The 21,232-nt window shown below is 36.9% G+C and overlaps 1 protein-coding gene across 1 annotated transcript in view; it reads right to left on the reverse strand.

Annotated features, from left to right (window-relative positions):
- Positions 1-21,232, reverse strand: part of ARHGAP15 (Rho GTPase activating protein 15) — a 609,293-nt gene that overhangs the window by 484,682 nt on the left and 103,379 nt on the right. Inside the window, exon 6 of the mRNA XM_047722466.1 lies at positions 716-805. Within this exon, the coding sequence (XP_047578422.1) occupies positions 716-805 (90 nt within the window). The remainder of the gene's footprint in view (positions 1-715; positions 806-21,232) is intronic.

Below are 21,232 nucleotides of genomic sequence, written 5' to 3' on the forward strand. Positions count from 1 at the left end.
TGTTCCTGGCTACTGAATGATATAAATTCTAAAATATACCGAGAAAATTATTGGTTACTTTGGAAATATAAAAGTAAGTTAAATATCACATAAAGATAGAAAAAGATAAACCTCCATAATTTAAAGTCATTAATTGCCAAAGGGATCTTAGTAACATCATATATGAAATATTCAGTTTTCTCATTTCCTTTCTTTCAAGGATCTCATCTGGTACTTTTCATTCAATGTAGCATGATTGAAATTATTAATCATAGTTATTTTTCCCCAAAAATTAAATTATGCAATACAAAAATATCCAATTTCTATAGCTGTTCAGCTCTTTCCATCCCCAAAGTTACATGGGTAAATGTATGACTAGGGGTAGGAATGGAAATGGATGCAATAAGTTTATATCTGAAAGTTCTACAATAAATCTATATAAGTCAAACACCCTAGATCTGAACCCCAAACAGCTATCAAATATAATGCAACATTCAATGACTTTCACTGTAGAATTAATCAAGATACAACATATATTTTCTATTTAGATAGCAACTAGTAACCAAGGAAAAGCCACAAAACAAACTAAAATTCAACAAAGAGGTGAAATCAGTTTTTCACAGTGACCTTCAAACAACTAGTTCATGCACATGAAACCATCACAACAAGGAAGTAGATGTTGAGAGCTCAGATTTAGAAGTAATAGGAATAAATTTAATATATGTAACATTCTTACCTGAAAGACATTCTTTCTGCTTGACTTTTCCTTGGCCCATTCAATGTGTGCTCCACACAAATCCACACTTTCTGGTTTGTGCCCAGTTTTCTGTAAACAAAATTGAAATAAGAATAAAAAGTATACATCATTGGTGATGCCTGTCAGGAAAAGTAAAAGTTTATTGAGTTAGCAGCTATACATACTTATAGTATAAAGCCTTTCTTTTTCTTTCTTTCTTTTTTTTTTTTTTTCAGTTTCAAAGAGATATCTGCACCTTCGTGATCACTGTGGCATTATTTACAACAGTCAAGACACACGGCAACAACCTAAGTGTTGACAGAGGAATGGATAAAGAAAATGACATGTAGATACAAACATAGATACAGATATAAATATCAATCCACATGGAAAAATTATTCAGCCATTAAAAAGAAGGAAATCCTGCTATCCGTGACAATATGGATGAAGCTTAAGGGTGTTAATGCTAAGGGAAGTCGGTCAGACAGAAAAAGACAAATACTGCATGATCTTACTTATATGTGGAATCTAAAAAAGTCAAACTCCTAGAAACAGAGAGTGGTTACCAGGGGCTGGGGACATAAGGAGATGTTGGTTAAAGGTACAAACTTTTAGGGTGCAACTGGCTGGCTCAGTCTGTTAAGCATCAAACTCTTGGTTTCGGCTAAGGTCATGATCACATGGTTGTGGAATGGAGCCCCACATTGGACTCCACACTCAGCATGGAGTCTGATTGAGATTCTCTCTCTCCCTCTGCCTCTGCCCCTCCTCCCACTCATGCTATCTCTTTCTCAAAATAAATAAGATCTTTAAAAAAAGAGGTACAAACATTTAGTTTGAAAATGAGTACATTCTCAAGGTCAGTTGCATAGCATGATAACTATAGTTAACACTGTACTGTATCATTGAAAGTTGCCAGAGGAGTAGATTTTATTTTATTTTATTTATTTTTTTTAAGAATTTATTTATTTGACAGAGAATGAGAGAAGGAGAGAGAGCACAAGTGGGGGGAGCAGCAGAGGAAGAGGGGGAAGCAGGACTCGATCCCAGGATCCTGAGATCATGACCTGAGCCAAAGGCAGAGGCTTAATCCACTGAGCCACCCAGGTGCCCTGAGGAGTAGATATTAAACATTCTCATCACACACACACATACACACACACACATGCACACAAAGGTAACTATGTGATGTAATAGATGTGTAAACGAATATTAACATGGTAATCATTTCACAATACACACATACATCAAGTCATCACTCAGTACACCTTAAACTTCTATAATGTTCTCATTTATATCTCCATAAACCTGAAAAAAGCTGCCAAATTTAATAAATATTTATTAGATGCCAACTGTGTACCATTTAGAAGTTCCTTTTTCAAACATCAAAGACTACACATGTATCTATATATTTTTATTCAATACATTTAATTTAGACCAAATGGATTATAGCATGTGCTTCCTTTTGTATGACACAATGTGGATATTACCTAAAGCTTCAGTATTTCATAATAATTAATTAATGGGGGTATTATCTATATTTGTTTCTTCACATTTTATTTATTTTTTAAAAGATTTTTATTTATTTATTTGAGAGAGAGAGAGAGAGAAAGCATAAGCAGGGAGAGGGAAAAGCAGGCTACCTGCCAAACAGGGATCCCAGGACCCTGGGATCATGACCAGAGCCAAAGGCAGATGCTTAACTGACAGCCACCCAGGCGGCCTGCTTCTTCATTTTAATTTGATTCAAATGTATCATATTTATATAACTTTAAATTTGAAGAACTCAATACACTAAACAAAAGCTCACTTGTTTGAGAAATTTCTTTATTTTCAAAGAAAGTAATGCCATGTTTCAAAGACTCCAACTATTTTCAGATGTTCTGAGCAACTCTCATTTTCTCTATAAATTCAGTATTTTTCTCAAACAATTTTCCGTTGAACAATTTAAAATTTTAGTATAAGAAGTTATAATATTTTAGACAATATTTTAACAGTAAAATTAAAACATGAAATTATGGGGGCTCCTTGTGGCTCAGTCGGTTAGGTGAACTGACCCTTGCTTTCCAGTCATGATCTTGGGGTCATGGGATCGAGCACCACATTGGTCTCCTCACTCAGTTGGGAGTCTCTTGGGGAATCTCTCTCTCCCTCTGCCCCTGCCTTCCATTACTTCCCTCTCTCTCAAATAAATAAATAAATCTTTAGAAAACAAATAAATAAAATAATAAATTATGGAAGAACAGCAGAGATGTTATAAGAAATCTGTTCACAATTGTTGACTCATAGCCAGTATAGCCAATTCAATCAGTCTAATAGAAATAGGCTTTTTTTTTTTTTTCTGAAAAGCCAGAAATATGGTGGATTTACAGTAAATTGTGAGGTTTGGGGGTTTTTTTGTTTTTTGTTTTTTTTTGTTTTTTGATTTTGTTTTTTGGGGTGTTTTTTTGTTTTTTTTTGTTTGTTTGTTTGTTTTTGGCAACAAATAAAATGTTCTTAAGAGGGGAAACATTATAGAAGCCAAGCATAACTTCCTTTCAGGATAAATTCAGCTGGCAGGACAGTCATGGATAGCATATCTTTTCTCTGTTATCTGGTAGTAATCTCATGAGAAGCCAATCAAGATGAGGCTGCCTCTTCCAGATGCTTCAGTCAGTGAAATATTTTTACAGTTTCACCCATTCTCTGCTAGAGGTGATCATTATCATGGAAGATCTCAAAGCATGACAACGATGTTCATTGTTGAATGATTTATGATGTAGAAAAATTAAAACAACCTGCTTCTTCTACAGTTAATTAGATTATGGGATACTCAGAATAACAGAAATAATCATTAAGAGTATGTAACAAAAGAGAATATTTTCCCCGTATAATGCAGTCAGGGGAAAAAGATGGAATTATTTTCTAGAAGAAGCATTTTTAATGTGCCAAGCACTTTTCTGTTTACAACTAACAACTCACTTAATTCTTTTAGCACTGTATGAGGTAAATACTATTATTATCACCATGTTATAGGTGATAATATGCTAGAGTAATTAGGCATACTTTCCCAGGTAACACAGGTAGAAAAGGAGGAGCCCGGGTGAAATGAGGGCAGTGTCACTCCAGGGTCTGCTTCTAACCACTATGCAGTCCTTGAGAATTTAATATACACTGTGATCACATTCATGTTTAAACATGTAACATGTTGGGAAAAGATATGATTTTCTTATTAGACATATTGGTCTTGTTTTTGTCCTTATCTGTGAAACTCGATCTTCCCATTGGGCCTTTACACCACCTGTTTACCTGGAAAACCTCCCAGTCTTCACATGGTTGACTCCTTCTTATCCATCAGATCCCAGATAAATGTCACCTTGTCAGAGGTCTTCTCTGACTGTCTCATATAAAAGAAAGCTGTCTTCTAGCTTACTCTTTCTCTATTTCACTACTTGTTTTAATTTCAACACAGCCTTCTTCCTAGCTGAAATTAACATTTATATTTTTATATGCTGTCTGTTTTTCTCCCACTAAAATTAAGCTCCCTGAGCTGGGGCCTGGTTTGCCTTTTCCTCCACTATTTTTCCCAATGTATGGAACAGTGCCTGGCACAGAGTTGTTGTTCAATGAATATTTGCTGAATTCATAAATGAAGGAAAAATACCAAAATGCAACTAGCTTTTGTGCTTTGGAAGGAAGGTTTGGGCATCTAAAAATTCCCCATGTTGTAACAATTAAGATTTATATTTGGTTTAATTCTTAAGCAGTCTTTGCTTCAATATGGAAAAATGAAAAACAGTTTAATGGACTCTTGTGGATTGAAGTCAGTATTTCACAGAATCATTCAATAGACATTAACTGCACAATTACTATATGTCAATGTGTTAGCCACTGTGCTGGGCACTGGGACTCCAGAGGTAAGGAAGATACTCACTCTTCCTTTCAGAATCCTCTACCAGCTTCAGACTCTATGTAATTTTCAGTAGGCTTTTTCTTGATGGGGAAAAAGCAATCTAAGCTTTTCCAGAGTTCTCACCATCCAGCTCTGCCACACTCTTCTCATCAGCATCGTACACTAAATCCCATGGCTTTGGTTCTGGCTTGGATTTATCTCAACCTGAGATCTCAGATCTCAATTCTGCCCATCATTCAGTCACCTCCCATGAGCCTGACCTTGACTCATGCACTCTTCATAAACCCACTGCTTCCCCTCCTCTCCATTTCATTAATCTTCATTCTCTTCATCTAACAAATCCCATGTTCTGAGTTTTCATCACTCCCACCCGGTTATGTTTGCTTTTGAAGTGACTGGAATCACCAGGCCTTGTATGCACCCCTCCAGGCCCTTACTGGTTTCACTTCCTTCCATAACACACCTATGTCCCCAACTCACCAACTACTTCAGTGCTCCCCCATTTCTCACTCTCTTGCTCTCCCCCATGCAACGATCCACTCCACTCTTTCATCCACTTTTCCTTCTTCTATCATTTTCCTCATATCCCCTAATTCTGGAGAAATAACTTTTGACTACTCAGAGAAGTAACATTACAAATAATGGCCACTTTCTTCTGCTGGATTTTTAACTCTACTTAGGAAAAAAACAATGAAACAAAACAAACAAACAAATAAAAACATGGTAAAAACACTTAACATATCCATGAAATCATTGCCAACACCAATGTCATCAACACTTAGCAAACTTTTCTTGTGTGTTCCTAGTCACTTTCTGTTCTTCCTCATAACACCTCTCTTCCAAGCCTCACCCCATTCCAGCATCCCATCAAATTGCATGCTCCTAATTTGCAGAGATCATACACCCTTGAGCTAGAACATTCACCATTCTTCCCAATTTCAGAGTCCCTGTCATCAAAATGAACAAACATACAAACACAAACTTTAATAAATCCCTCTCTGTCATGCTTTCTGAAGCTTTGTATCAATTTCTCATTTACTCCTTAAAATAGTCTTGTGCAGTTGTTACCATCACCTTCAACTTACAATGTGGAGAAACTCAAGCAGTGGGTGGTTAAGTGGTTACATAAGTGGTTACGTAAGTTCATGCACTTAATGCGTGCCTGAGCCGAGATAGGAATTCACAGTCCTCCAACTCCAAGTCCCAAATTCCTGATCATAACCTAATACATGACCTCCTCTCCTCTCCATACCCAACCTTTCCTCCTACTAGGTCACATGATGAGAATTAACATTTTCTATCCCTTCCTTGTAAGTGTCATAATTTCCCATATTCTGTTCTGGCTCCTGGAAGTTTGGATCTGAGTCTGTGATTCGGGTCCACCTGTCTAATGAACTCCCATGCCTGGCATGACAGGGGGTCTATGAACATCAAAATCTCCTGGCCCATTGTTGCCATACAGTGCATGATCCACTCCCAAAGCATGTCATTTTCTGCCTCAGAAGAAGAGATGATCCTCCTTCAGCCCATGGCTTTTCCGCTCAGTTCCTAATTCTATCCAATCCTGTTCCTTGTTTTCTGAGTTGTCCCTTTTCTCCTACATTTTCAACCTCCCTCCCCCAAACAGATTATAGCCTTTAGCCCACAGCTATGCTCAAGTCACTCTTGTTCAAAAAAAATACATAAATATATGCAAGCATCAACCCTACAACCTTGCTTGTTCTCAATCTTGCCAATTTCTTTTCCATGATTGCCAGGATTCTTGAGTTTTCTGCAGTCACATTCTCTGCTTGTTCATGTTTTAGTCTCTTTTCAACCCATTGCAGGCTTTTACTCCCTTCCTTAACTAATCTAAAAAATGTTTTAACCATGAAGGTCAACAAAAACAATCTGATGCCTTCTCTCATAATCTTTCTACTTGAACTCTGGACTGTTAGATTCTGCTCATTTTCTTTAAAACTCACTGCCCCTCAACTATGGAGACATTTTCTCTCTAAATTTTTATTTCACCTTTTATACTCTCCCTTCTCTGTTTCTTTCACTGACTTCTCTTCCTCTTCCCACTTCTTTTTTTTTTTTTTTTAAGATTTTTATTTATTTGACAGACAGAGATCACAAGTAGGCAGAGAGGCAGGCAGAGAGAGAGGAAGAAGCAGGCTCCCCGCTGAGCAGAGAGCCCAATGCAGGGCTCGATCCCAGGACCCTGGGATCATGACCCGAGCCGAAAGCAGAGGCTTTAACCTACTGAGCCACCCAGGCGCCCTCCTCTTCCTACTTCTTAAGTGTTGGTAATCCCTGGTTTACTTTTCCAGGTCATTATTTCTTATAGTTTATTGCTTCTTATGGGTTTGGTCTTGCTTCTGGTCTGATCCATCACTTGGGACGTGTTGACCCCTCAATTTTTCCTCTGGCCTCCAGTTCCTGCTAATGAGCCAAACTGTGTTTTCTAACTAACCACCATTAGGATGTAGCACAGACACCTCAGTGAAATCCCTGTCTTTTTAGACTTGCCCCCTTTTTTCTATTGCTTGTCTTGCTTAATCATCCCTTTATCCACTTCACCTTCACCACTTTCTTAATTCTTCTCTTTCCTTTACTGTTTACAAGAGAATAAGCAATGCGGAGCCTGAATTCCAGAACAAGCTCCATTTTCTTCATCTCATGACGGCAGCCTCGTTTAAGCTCTTATTTTGTCTCATCTGGATTCTCTCACTGTTCCCTCTGGGACCACACAAAACGATTTCATTTTATTCTCTACATTTTGACTTTTTTCTCTTAAACATAAATCTTACCACATTTCTTATGGAAAACTTATTACCGACAGGATAATGTACAAATCTCTCAGTAAGCTATACAGGCTCTTTTACATCACTCCCCAACCATCCTTCTGAGTTCCCTCCATCCCCCATTCTTCTACAACCAACCATGCTAAATTCATGGCAGTTCCCATATGCACCACACTCTCCCAGTTCTATACATTGGATGCACCCTTTTCATCTGGAACACATTTATTTTTCTTTGACCCACTCCAGCTCATTTTGATGATATAATTCCAAAATAATCTCCATGAGGTGTTCCTTTAGTCTCTCCTTCCCACCATCTCCCCTACTCTAAAATCCATTTTGTTACAATTCTTTTTGTTATCCAATAGAGAATTACAGTGGGAAACTTCCAGATTCCTTACAAAATAAATAAAACATCTCAGGATAATAGTTTACAAAATGAGATAATTTTTAAAAATGCAATTTAATAGTTTATAAAATTAAAACACAATATCCCCATTCATATTGATCTTTAATAGGAAATGACCTTAAGTCACAATTGGAGCAAATGATTGAATTTGGGATCAGAAGTGTACCAGAAAAAGTTAAAGTGATTTGAGTAAAATTCAAGTAAATAAATATATCAGCTTTAAGAAGAGAAAACTAAGATATATTAATAGAGGACTATGTAAAAATGATCTTGCTCAGTAGTTCATTGTTACAAAGCTAAAGCAGAGAGATCTAGGCTTGAAGAACAATGCCAAGGACTCAGACTTATTAGAAGGAAAAATTTTCAGAATTTAAACATTGTTAAACATTGGAACAAGTTTTTCAGAAAAGTTGTTGAATTTATTTGGAAGACAGTCAAGATTTTATTCAAGAAGACTGAAATTAAAGAATCCTTTAATAGAAAACATATTTCTGATTCTACAGCTATAAAACACAAGAAAAAGTCTGCTAATGAACTACATGATGCCAATGGATCATATTGTACATCATTATAAAAATATACTTTTTAAAAATTGACTAAATTTGGATTTAAATCTAGGAGTGTACTTATCATATCTCTTCCGGGGTAAACTTAAAATATAAATGACTGGCTTGAAAATACTTAAAAAGAATTATTTAAAAAGTTACTGCTTCTGGACAATAAAATATAAAAACCTGTTTGTTGGGGGCAATGTAAAGCCATTAAAATCTGATCCCGAGTCTTGTCCACTTCTGATTTTTATTATTCTTTTAGTTTATCTTTACTATTCTCCAATAATATTTGACAGGGTATCCTTTTTGTACTTTTCCAGAGAAAAATTAGATTAAAACTTAGAGTAAAACTTTAGATTAAACCTTAGGATTATGTTTTTCATTTTTTATGGGAAATTTGGGACCCTTTAACACACATTAAGAAAATAAGAAAGGCCAAATTCTCTTTTGCTTGATGGCATTTTCCATGAGGAAGACTGGGCATATGTGTAGGTAACAAATCGCTGGACCACTCATTATCTTACCCTTATCATTATCATTAGATGTACAAAAAAACAAAACAAAACAAGTCTCAGATTGGATGAAACAGGTTATTAGCTACCATTTTTTATTTTGGATTAATTGCTATTCCAGAATATAGACTCAAATTGTCCTTATCAGTTTGAAACATAAAACACAAAATCTGTTTAGGGGAATTAACTTTTATCACATAACTGGTTTTGATTCTGGAAAATTATTCATGGAGGAGGATAAAACTCACTTATAAATTCTCATTTGGGCAAAATGATTTAAGAAAGAGTGCTGAATGGATACCTGATCTTATTAATGTCTAAAGTATGGCCGCTGTCAACACAGAAGACGATACTTGGATTGTAAGATGTGGGTTTTATGTATATGAATATAAATGATGTTAATAATAACTGAAATTGTTTCTACAGTGAAATTTCTCAATATATACAAGACCAAATCAAACCGAGATTTTCAGAAAAGCAAACCTTTGTTGGAGACTTTGGGCACTAGAATGTTGTATGCTTGGTTTTTTTGTTAGTTTTTTGAGGAAAAAGTATCCTCTCCCTTTCAAGAAATGAACAGATATATTGCATTTCATTCTGAATCCAAATCTTGCCAGAATAAATACAATAGTTTCTATTTAGTCTACTTTTGTTGTATGCTGATACTGTCTCCATTTGCATTACATAAAAAGCTATTTAATTTTGCAAGGTGACTAGCCTGGATACATTTTCGGTGTCTCAGGTGTTCCCTCAGTCCTTACCTAGACCCTCATCCTGTCAGTCTACCACAGCTGTCCCTGCACATAACCAACCTGCTTGAACCCATTTGGTCCCACTTCCTGAGGATGGTCAGTCACATTTCTGGAATTCGAGGCCCTCTGTCCTGGTTGCCAGAGTGCAGATGGGCTTTTGGGTCCTCATCTATTTCCAGATTTGTATAAATTACCAGTTTATAGGGTATAGAATCTGGCTTTCTGAGCAGCCATCCAAGAGTGTGCCCAGGATTCATCTGATATAGGCAGTGAAGACTCTGGATGGTGAACCGTAGCCATAAAGAAGCAGGAAATGAGAAGAAACATAATTCTCCTCCATCCCTCCTTCTCTCTCAGACTGCCTCATGCTTTCTTCAAACAGCCTACCTGCAGCTTCCTTCTAAGTCAAGTGCTGCAGCTGCCCAGTGATTCTCTGTGTCTCTTTGAGGTTCACTAGAGAGTAGCAGCTTGCTTGATGACACAGCTCCTCCACTATTCCCACATCATTTCCTGCCTCACTTCCGTGTGCCTCACTCTCTAAATCATGCATTCATGCCTTCAAAAAAAAAAAAAAAAAAAAAAAAAAGGATGGGCACTAAATTCGGGCCTCGTTCTCTAGAGAACCCTGGCTGAGATCACTGATCCTTGTGGCAGAGATGAGTAGTGCTACACCACCATGTGTGTTGTCAAAGGGAAGCAGCTCACTAGCCAGGGACTCCATCTTTTCCCAGTCCCCCTTGCAACAACACGTGGCCATATTACTCGCTGTCATCACTGGACTAATAGCAAAAACGATGTGAGTCACTTCTGGGTTTACGGCTTTAAGGAGCGTACAGACCTTCTCATGTTCTCTCTACCTTTCTCTCATCTGCCACTGGGAGTCTGCGGACCCAAAAGATGAGAGAAGCACCACATAGCAGAAAACTGACCAGGAATACCTGTTTTGGACAGTGGTATGAGTAAGAAATGAGGTTCTGCAGAAATTTTTGATTGTATTTGGACAGCAGGAAGTGTTCCCCTAACTGAAGTCTTTATGTTAAGAAAAATGAAGACAGGGATTTTAAGTAACACTGCCATTAAGTGGCAATTTGAACATCTGAATCCAATTCTATTGGGTTTCAGTGACTTTTCTCTTAGCCACTATACTCTATTGCTCCATGTAGTAATAAAAACAATAATAACAAATGTAATTGGTATTTATCATTGCTATGTGCCAGGCATGCTGTATCAGTATTCTCACATAATCTCACAATAAACTGTCTGAGGTAAGTACTCCTATTAAACTCACACTGCAATTGAAATATTCAAGGACTATAGGAACAAATAAAATGTGAACCTGATAAGGCGCTTGGGTGGCTCAGTTAGTTAAGCATCTGCCTTCAGCTCAGGACATGATCCCAGGACCCTGGGATCAAGCCCAGCATCTAACCCAACATCAGACTCTCTGCTCAGCGGGGAGTCAGCTTCTCCCTCTCCCCTTCCCCTTGTTTGGGCTCTCTCTCTCTCTCTCTCAAATAAATAAATATATAAAATCTAAAAAAAATTAAAATAAAATGGGAACCTGGGATTCTCAACCCAGGTGATCTGATTTATTCTACCTGATATGATATACTGCTTCCCAGAGCATTTCACCTCAGTATTGAACTGTTAAGAAAGACCAAATACATACATTCAGTTAATCTCAAAATGCACTGTGGAGTAAAAGTCTATTTTATCTTGGAGAAATGCAAACTCTAAATCAGATACATTACATTGACCAAAATGATAAACCACAGAGAGTCAAACTTCATAATTAAAATAGTTTTCTGAGAGAGCCTAAGGTGAGGTTTATTGGACAGTAAGCTATTATCCATTTATAAAGCATCCTATCAATTTCATAGATTTTTGTGGTTATTAAAAATTATGTAAGATACAGAATTTATTGTGGTTAATGGCTAAATCTTGAGAGAATTATAACCAGAGTACATGGCTTCATTTATAGTAATATTGATCACTTGATTTCATTTTTTTCCTTAAAATGTTTATGCTAATAAAACACTAGAATTCAATTTCTTTTCTTTCTTTCTTTCTTCCCATCTCTATCCATCATCCTCCAGGTCTTGGACTATTATTTTTTTCTAATTTTTAAAGGTCCTATGAGGCCATATGACAGTACAGCCTGTGGCAATGCTAGAAACTGTCCCGATGTTAACCACGCTGACTTTGCCAGAGCACTATCTTGAGGGGAATTAAAAGATTAAGCAGAAATTTAAGATGCCTTCATTAGGCTAAGTTTGGTAGATCTATTGTTTGCCCCTCCAATGTTTATGATCTTTTTGAGCAGGGATCCAAATAAGGGCTCAATACTCACTTTACAAAGATAAAATAATTCCATATTCATTTTGCACAGAATACTCAATAATTCATGAATAGCTTTCTGATTGAAACTATTTTCATCTTTTTGCTAAATCACATCATTTTACTCCTATAAATAAGTCCATTTTGTTATTAAAGCCATACTACAGTTAATGAACATTAGATGTATTACATTATTTAATTAATGCTTGTGTTCATTATTGCATTAGAAGTAAACAATATTAAAAAAGTAAACAAACTTTTAATGAGGCCTTTTATCTTACTCTTTTTTTGCTTTCAAGGTTATGGCTGAATGAGTGGTTTGAAAAGTTTAGTAGTTTATTAAATGTCTTGGAAAAGTTTTCTGTTATCAAAAGAAAAATATGCCAGTGTTGGTCTCTGAATAAAAATTATCAGTACAATGTGAAGAGAAAAAAAATAAAAGTAGCACCCTCCCCCCAAAAAAGAGTTACACAAGCAATGAGTATCTAGGGTCCATACTGAACATAGTGGTTTCAGAACTATACAATTTGAGGGAGAAATATTGCCTAAAATGTTTATAATGCTTTTGAATTTATGTCAGACTAAGTTTATGTTAACTAGGATTCATGAGCATTGTGGGATAAATATAACAGAAATAGCTAACTGATGAGAGTAAGTTCCACTAGGTCTGAATTTTGATGGATGTGGAGACAAGAGAAATTTCTTAAACCACAAATAAACTTTCCATAGTGTGTTTATTTTAGTAGGTATGACACCAAACATATTCTGGAATCACATGAAAATAAGTACAGGTTTGCTACTGGCTCTCACTGATGTGCTATTAGGCTCATGTTCTCTCACATGAATTGGTTGCTTTCTTTGCACTAGGATATCTTCAGAGAGAACCATATTGTGAATGGTTAAGGACATATGAGAATATTAAAGTATTTTCTGAGTGATATGACCTGTGATTCACTAAGTGCATTGGGCCATACTGATGACAACTTAGCAGTTTTGCCATTTTCTTTGTCAATAAGAGCACAGGCCTCATGGCTCTCTTTTGTTTCATCAGACTTGTAGAAAATATCTCCCAGACAATTTAAGAAGTCCTTTCTTCTTTGTGTTAAAAGTAGAAAAAATATATATATCTTAATTCCTCAAAACTGTCTATGAAAACTCTGAATCTGCCCTAATTTGAGGATAGTTGGTATTGCTTGCAGAGGGCTCCAGAATGCTTACAGAATGCAATTGTGTCTGCTCAGAATCTTGTTCAAGCTCTTTCCAAAGGTGGTTTCACATGGACTTTCCACCCAAACTGGAGTGCTTGCTTCCCTCATCTTACCTTGAGGCAACCTTTCACTGATAGGTACATTCACCTACCAGTGAAAGGTTACCTCAATATATGTTGAGGAACAGCAAGGCAACTCATAGAAGAGATGCAAAATATTTTGGATGAAGGACATGCACTCTAGGCCTTAGGGAACTTCTAAGAATCATTTTCAAGACCAATGATTAGCACATAGTGTATGGGACAAGGCAAGATTTCAATACATATCTGTATAATAAATAAAAGATTTAATTTCCTACATTTTATCATTGGTTACTCCCTTATTTCTACACAAAATGTCCTTTTCACCCCATTTCTGCCTCAAAATCCTATTCATCCTTCAAAAACATGCTCAACTGTCACTTCCTCGACATATATTTAGAATCTTTTCCAATTGGAAGCAATCTCTCTTTTCTGAGTTACTATAGAACTAACTTAAGCCTCTGTTCATGCCATATTGGAGCAACTGTCAAAGTCTACTTTTTCACCACAATTACTGGATTATGGGCATACTTTTTGTTTCTAGACCCTTAAAGGAAAGATCTGAGTCTGATTCATTTTTGTATGTTTCAAAACACCTAGCCTAGTGGCTTAAACATCAAGGATGCTCAGTGATTTTGCAGAATGAACAAGTGGAGAGACATATAGGTTGAGCATCACTTGGAAAAAGAGTTTCCCTGGGGAAGGATTAACTGTGACTAGATCTATGGTTCCACACCATGTATATAATCACTTTAGTCAGGTATTGTTATAATAAACCTACTTTTGATTCTGTTTCCTCTATCAGAAAACAAGCACCTTAAGAGCAGGGATCATAAATTATTCATCTGATATCTCTAGGGTTTAAAAACACATTGTGTGATACCTGTTAGGAATTGTTAATTATTTATAGAATAAATAAATGAATGAGTGCCCTAAGTTACAAAGCTTCTCTCCCATAAGGCAATCTACCATTTTTTAAACCAAGAATGCATATTTGTCACATCCCATGGCTAGAGTCAGGTTCCAGTCCAAATCAAGCAGAAGCTCTAAAATCACACAGCACAGCAGGTACTGAGGTGGCAGATTGTACTGGAAAGTGCCGGAGCTGATTGAAATACTTCAGTGACACTAAAATAGACAAGTGCATGGGGTGTGAGTCCAGGCCTCAGAGGAGAAACCAAACTCTTGTTTCTTTGGGACTTCTTTAAATAGATCTAGCAAATATGATGTAGCTGCCTTTGGAGGCAAAACTTGTTTCTCTTGGGATAAATGAGATGAAGCCATGATCCTAGAAGAATCAACTTCCTCTCTTGCCTTTTTGCGTGGTAGGCCTAGTTCTTTGAAGATATGTAACACCTGGGTCATACTCCTATTCAGTATGTATTTATTAAAAAGAACAGCTATGATAGATTATTCTAGGGTGAAGATATCTGGAGAATACTGGCTTGCCTTCTTAAAGATTTGCCCCTGGTAGCAAATCCCAGTCCTTGGTACAGGGATTTTTATTTTTTTTTTTTAAATCTTATCTTCCAACCAAACTAAAAAAAAAAACCTCATTTCTCTTTTTAGCACACAGACCTTGCCCATTCTCAGTTTCATGTCATCGTTCATATTTTTTAATTCACTGGAATTCCCTGCCCATAAATCTCCACATATTGAAATTATAACCATCCTTCAAGGCCCAATTCAAATCTTTCACAGATGTGAGCTCTCCCTTCTTTAAATCTCAGAAAAACTCTTTTATGTTTCTTATTTCATCTCACCCTATTTTTTGGCAAAGATGCTATAAAGCAAAGACTATATCTTGATTATATCTCTATGCCTTATATGTAGCCCTAATGAGCAAGCTGTTCATTGTAGGATTTCAATACATATTCTTATGAAGTCTTTTCCTACCAAGGCTTATATAAATAGCACAAACTTGATTAACCAAATGCATATTTAAATGAAAGTGAGGTAGATTGTAAATGAGAAACTATGCTATTTAGATCAACTCTCCACTGAAAATAATGAAAAATGCTAGAAAAAAATATTTCTTTTTAAAATTACCTTAAAAATATTGAAAGCCTATGAGATAGTGGGACCTGCTAGGGTAAATATTTTTGGGAAATGGGAATCTGAACCCAGAGAGGAAAGCTGAATATCAAATCAACATAATTGCTCTTTGCCCAAGGACATTTGTTTATGCTATACAATTGAATTTTGGTCAATTGACTTCACAGAATAATGGAAAAGGGGCTGCCTGAGGTTTTATGAAAGAATAAAGGAGAACCAATATTAAACTAGTTCTCTTTCTATAAGTCGTGGGATTATAAAGAAAATTGCCTTTGTAGATGAGCAATGTGAGAGATGAGAAAAAAATAAAAAGGAAGACTGGAGAATAATTCTGTCTCTGAAAAGTTGTATATGCTCCTATTATGTATACACAATTTGAGAGTTTTAAACTGGTAACTTAGATGAGCTAATCAATTACCAAGAGTGTGACCCTTTGAGAAAAATGCAAAATATTCTGGAGTAGGCTTATCCTAGGCCTAAATGATTAGCACACAGTCAAAAATAACCAGACACACAAGGAAACAAAACAACAGAGTGAGAAGCAGCAGAAACAGACTGCTGCAGACTTCAGATGCTATGTCACAAGACACAGAATATAAAACAACCACAGGCTTCTAATTTTAACAAAATAAAAGGGAATCTGGAAAATGTCTGCAGAAGACAACTATCACAAATGACACTATAAATTAAAAAAAAAACTTTTAGAAATGAAAATCACAATAATTGAAATAAAGATGTTTATCACAAAGGGAGATTGAATTAAAGAATTACAAGATAAATCAAGAGAAATGGTTTGGAATGCAGTTCAGAAAGACAAAAAAACAAAAAAGATTTAAAAAGAATGTAAAATGTGGAGAATAGACTAAGAAGACAATGTGGGTTTAGCTAAAGAATTGGAAAAAAAAAAAAAACAAGAGAAACTATAAAAGAAGATTCATTTGAAAAGGTATTAGCAAAATAAGTTAATAGTAAGATAATTTTCTAAAATATATTAGGGACAGTTATAAACTATTTCAAGGCAAGGATCCAGGCAGGAAGAATAAAACTGTGGGAAAACAAAGGTAATTATAAATATATTATGAGCATCCAGATAACAGTGATTGAACTAAGGTAAATTCTTTTTTTTTTTTTAAGATTTTATTTATTTATTTGACAGAGAGAGAGAGAGATCACAAGCAGGCAGAGAGGCAGGCAGAGAGAGAGGGGGAAGCAGGCTCCCTGCTGAGCAGAGAGCCCGATGCGGGGCTCAATCCCAGGACCCTGGGATCATGACCTGAGCCGAAGGCAGAGGCTTTAACCCACTGAGCCACCCAGGCGCCCCTAGAATAACATTTTTGATGTGCTGAAAGAAAGTAACTGCCAACTCAAAATTCTGTATCCTGAAAGAATATATATATTTCCAGAATGAGGGAGAAATAGAGATATTTGAAACAAGTAAACACTGAGATAGGTTGTTATAGGAATTTCTCGGAATATACTTCAAACAAAAGAAAAAGGCCTTAGTAGAAAATGAAGGAAGAAGTAAATAGCAAAGAACATGGCAAATATTAAATCAACACTGACTCTATTTTAAACAAAAAATACTGTTTGGTGGTGTTAAAAAAAAAAAAGAAAGAATTACAATAGCAGACAACAATAGCATCTATGAGATGAGGATACACGGATTAAAAATATTCTAAGGTAATATTTGGAAGAGGGTAAAGCATTTGATTAGCTGTAGGCTTTGGTAAGTATCGATGTTGTAATGGTAAGCAAGCCACTAACAAAATAGAAACAAATGACATCACTTAAACCAGTGTAAAAAAAAACATGGAAGAAAAAAAAATGAAAAGAAAAAGCATAACATATTTAAAGAAAGAGGCAAGAAATAAAAGAAGCATACACTGTGTTTCCATTTATATAAATTCAAAACCAGAAGAAGCAAACTACACTTCTTAAGGGCTATAGACACAGGTGGGAAAATAATGAACGTTATAAAATAATGACTAAAATGCCTGAACTATGTGGCAAGGGAACAAGCCGGATGATAAAGGGACAAATGGCAGGGAGTGAGATTTCTAGAAGGCTGACAGAGTCTTGATTTAGGGGGTGGTTGTGTAGGAGCTTGACTAATGACTTTTAAAATATACATATTTATTATACATTTTACTAAAAATGGTTTCAGCATTTTTTCCAATGAATATATTTCAAATATTTAAAGTCAGTTACAAATCAGTATAGGGTTAAAAAAAAAAAAAGTGAGGAAATGAGCATCATTCTTTCTTTCATAATCCAGGAAACCCTGGACGTAGTGACACCAGTGGTTTTCAAATGCTCCTTCACACAGGAGGGCCAGCCAGTCTTAATCAAACTTTCTCTGGTCCAAGGTGAAGTGAACAAAACAGAGATGACATGTATAAACAAAGAAGGGGGGTAGTTTCCCATTTTGGTAAAGACTAATGCATTGCATTATGAGGTTTTATCGTATCTAGATTTGGGGTTGGGTATTCTATGATGTCCTTCCTGCTAGAAAGGGACAGGTACTAAGCAGGAGGTTACCCTTGAATGTCCTACTGTAAGGGCCTATTCAGCCAGAGCGGCCCCACCCGGGTTGAACAGCCATTCTGTTGTTTATGCAGTAAAACTTAAATTGACCCTGCCCCCCCCCCCTCCCCACCCAGGGGAACTTACTTAAAAGCAAGTCTGGGAAACCAGTAAAATATGGTCAACCAGTTCCTGATAACAGAGCCCAAATACAAGGGCGGGTCAGGTCAGGTGGAGATAATGCCCGAATGCAGGGATGAGTCGGGTCAGGTGGAGACATCCAATCAGTAAAGCGTGCATACTTTCTCCCTAGCTACCAAGGAGTGTGGGCCCCGCCTTTTGGGCACCTTTTGGGTCAAGGTGATAGGCTAGTTCAAATAGCTACTATGGGGTAAATTGTAGTTCAGTTGGCTACCGTGTGGGACCTAGCATGACTGTGCAGCTTTCTCTGTGTGTTACAATCTCATTGGCCACCTGTGTGTGGCCAGGCCCAACCACCTGGCCTTTGCTCTATAAAAGTTAGTCTATGAGGCAGGGAGGGTTTGCCTCTTTGCAAGAGACGTTCCTGGCCTGTCAGTTTGATTCTCCATGCTTGGTGCGAAATAAAGCTTTGCTTGACCTTCACTTTGTATCAGTCTCGTTCCTTTGACCATGGACCCAACACTACTAAAAACAAACAAACAAAACAGAATGAGTCAGCCCTCTTTTTCCTTGAATAGGTCACTGAGGACCCAAAGCCTATGAATCTCTCATTTACACACGCCAGTGAAACGATTCTGTGTCTAGTTCCGGAAGGGGGCTGCTTCTCATAGAAATCTGACTTGGGTGCAAACTGAAAAAATTTCAGTGAGAAAGAAAGAGTCAGACATGGAATGTGGGATCAGGTACATCTTGTGACGTGCTGTGTTAAATGCGAAAGTTACAGAGTAGCAGCCAGTGGAAGAGGCTGAAGGCCCCAGGAAAGCATCTATGGTCATGCAAGAGATACCATCTAGAGTCCCAGATGGAGGTGATGGCTTCACATTCAGAACTATTCAGTGCTTAGACCCAACACTTATGCTGCCTATGGATACATAGTTCTCTTTATGGAGATCATATATGCTGGTATTCCTTGAATCAACGTGTTTTTCTCTTCTACACGTGTCTGCATCAGTTCAAGGACAAAATTAATATGCTGTAAAAATACGTTATAATTCTCTCATGCCCTGTATTAGATATTATAGAATATATTTATTTATTTGATAAAGTATATCAGACCATAATATTAATTTAACACTACTACTTATTTTTTCTTTTATTAACTAATTTCATTCTCTATTGATTCTCTTGGTAGATATCAGTATCCCCATTTTACAGATGAGGATTCTGAAGCTCAAGGAAGTTGAATGACTTTGTCAGGTCCTAAGCAGCAAAACTGGAAGGAAGTCCCCTGTGGTTGAACTTCAAAGCCCTGCTCCTAGCTACTTTGCTGCTTTGTCTTACCACCGCATTAACATTCAAAGATCATTCCTATAAAGATTAAAATGCCATTTACTCTTTAAACCACATTCTGTGCTACTCAGTTTCTACTGACCCCTTGGAGGAAAGGACAGACTTCTTCCCAGAAGCACAATGAACAATACCAAGACATGTGTAAGGGGGTGCAAGGGAAATTCAGAAACTTGAGCATAAATCTCTTTCAAAATAAAACCACAGCATCTTTAATCAAGGCCTGGCAATCATCGTATCGTTTCTCTGAGACTGGAATTGGTAAATGTGGGCTATCCCACTAGGCCTTTAATACTTGGTTAGAAATGTATCCAAGAAGTTGACGAGCACGACAATTCATGCAGTACAAACATGAATCTGTAATTCTCTTCCCCATTACCACAAAACACAGTTAGTTCCTGCCCTGAATTCACTTTGAAGATGAGTGCCTGGGAGAAACCATAAGAGCATTGAAAACGGGGCCAGAAGTAATAAATAGGGACTGCCAAAAAACATTAACGAATTTCTTCTAAAAGTAAAATCTATTGTCAATTTACAACTCTGAAGGTTGAACTGGAGGCAAGCAATTAGTGGGCTGACTTGAAAGGTTTGCCTATGATCTAGGAAAGAGCTTTCTCTCACCTGTATAAAATTAAACAGCTGATAATTATATCTCCTGGTCCTGGGACGAGGAGATTAAAATAATAAAATAAAAATAAAGCAAATGCTTTAATTTGGAATCTAATCTCTCCCATTCTCCCAGAACATTCACATAAACGCTGCTCCAGTGGAATTCTTCTTCTCACCCAGCAGGAGGAAGATCATCTTCTCAGCAGCCAAACTGGCCAGACAAGTGACTTTTCCTCCCCTTCCTGACTCCCATTTTAGAACTCATTCAAAGGGAAGACAAAGGACCCCTTAGTGGATGGGGGTTGTTTTGTGCCTGGCCCTTAGGGGTAGGTACTTTATTGTTCTTAAAAAGATTTTCCCAACCTTACTGTAGCCCCCAAATAAAAACAAAACAAAAGGCTAGAACAAATTTCTGAGGCAGTTTAAATTAAAAATACAAAGGATTGAGATGTATTTTTAATTTATTTATAATTAGTTTACAGATTGGACAGCACGAGACTCCAAAATCAGCAAGCCACTTGGGGATAAAGACTATTGGAATTATCAGGAACAAGCCAAACGCTTCCTTTTGTTCTTCTATTTAAAAACAAACAAACAAACAAACATCTCCTAGCAAATGATTTTCTATTTCCTATTTAAAGAGGATTACATAGCAAACAGGACTAGTGGCTGGAAAGCAAAGAACTTTCCGTCGTTTTATTACCTGCCAAATACAAATTAGTTCATTGTGGTTAACTCCTGCCAGGCGACCCCTTTCCCTGCCGCCCATCAGGCCTATGGGGTATGGCAGGTTGGTTCCTGCCACCGTCCTTCCTAATCAGGAGGCTGTCAGACATGCTGCCTGCCCACTGTCTCCTTCATGGAGAGGCAGCTCTGGGGCCTGAGCAGCAAGGTTTTGAGCTTGAGGTGCCCCAGTAACTAGCTCAGAATGGCTCTTACTTTCTGTCACTGTCAAATCTCTGTGGGCTTACGTGAGGCCCTCCTCCAGGTACGACAGAGAAACCCTACAAATTTCACTTTACGTAATAACTACAGGATACAGAAATTGTATTAGCTCCATTAGACGGAGTCAGAAATATTCAGAAAGGTTAGCTGGTTATAGTGAATGTCGCAGACTAAGATAAAAAATCACTTGGTTAACTTAGAGTGTTTCCTCATTGGTAACACCCTATATTAAGGTGCCATTTATAAACAGTTTATTATTATTTATTAATGTATGAAGCACTTTATAGCATGCTAGATAACAACTTAAATTCATGTATTAAAGATGCACATACATGGTTTAATAGGATTTACGTCTTATAATATTCTTTAAAAC

The sequence above is a fragment of the Lutra lutra genome, chromosome 3, assembly GCF_902655055.1.
Source record: "Lutra lutra chromosome 3, mLutLut1.2, whole genome shotgun sequence".
NCBI lineage: Eukaryota > Metazoa > Chordata > Mammalia > Carnivora > Mustelidae > Lutra > Lutra lutra.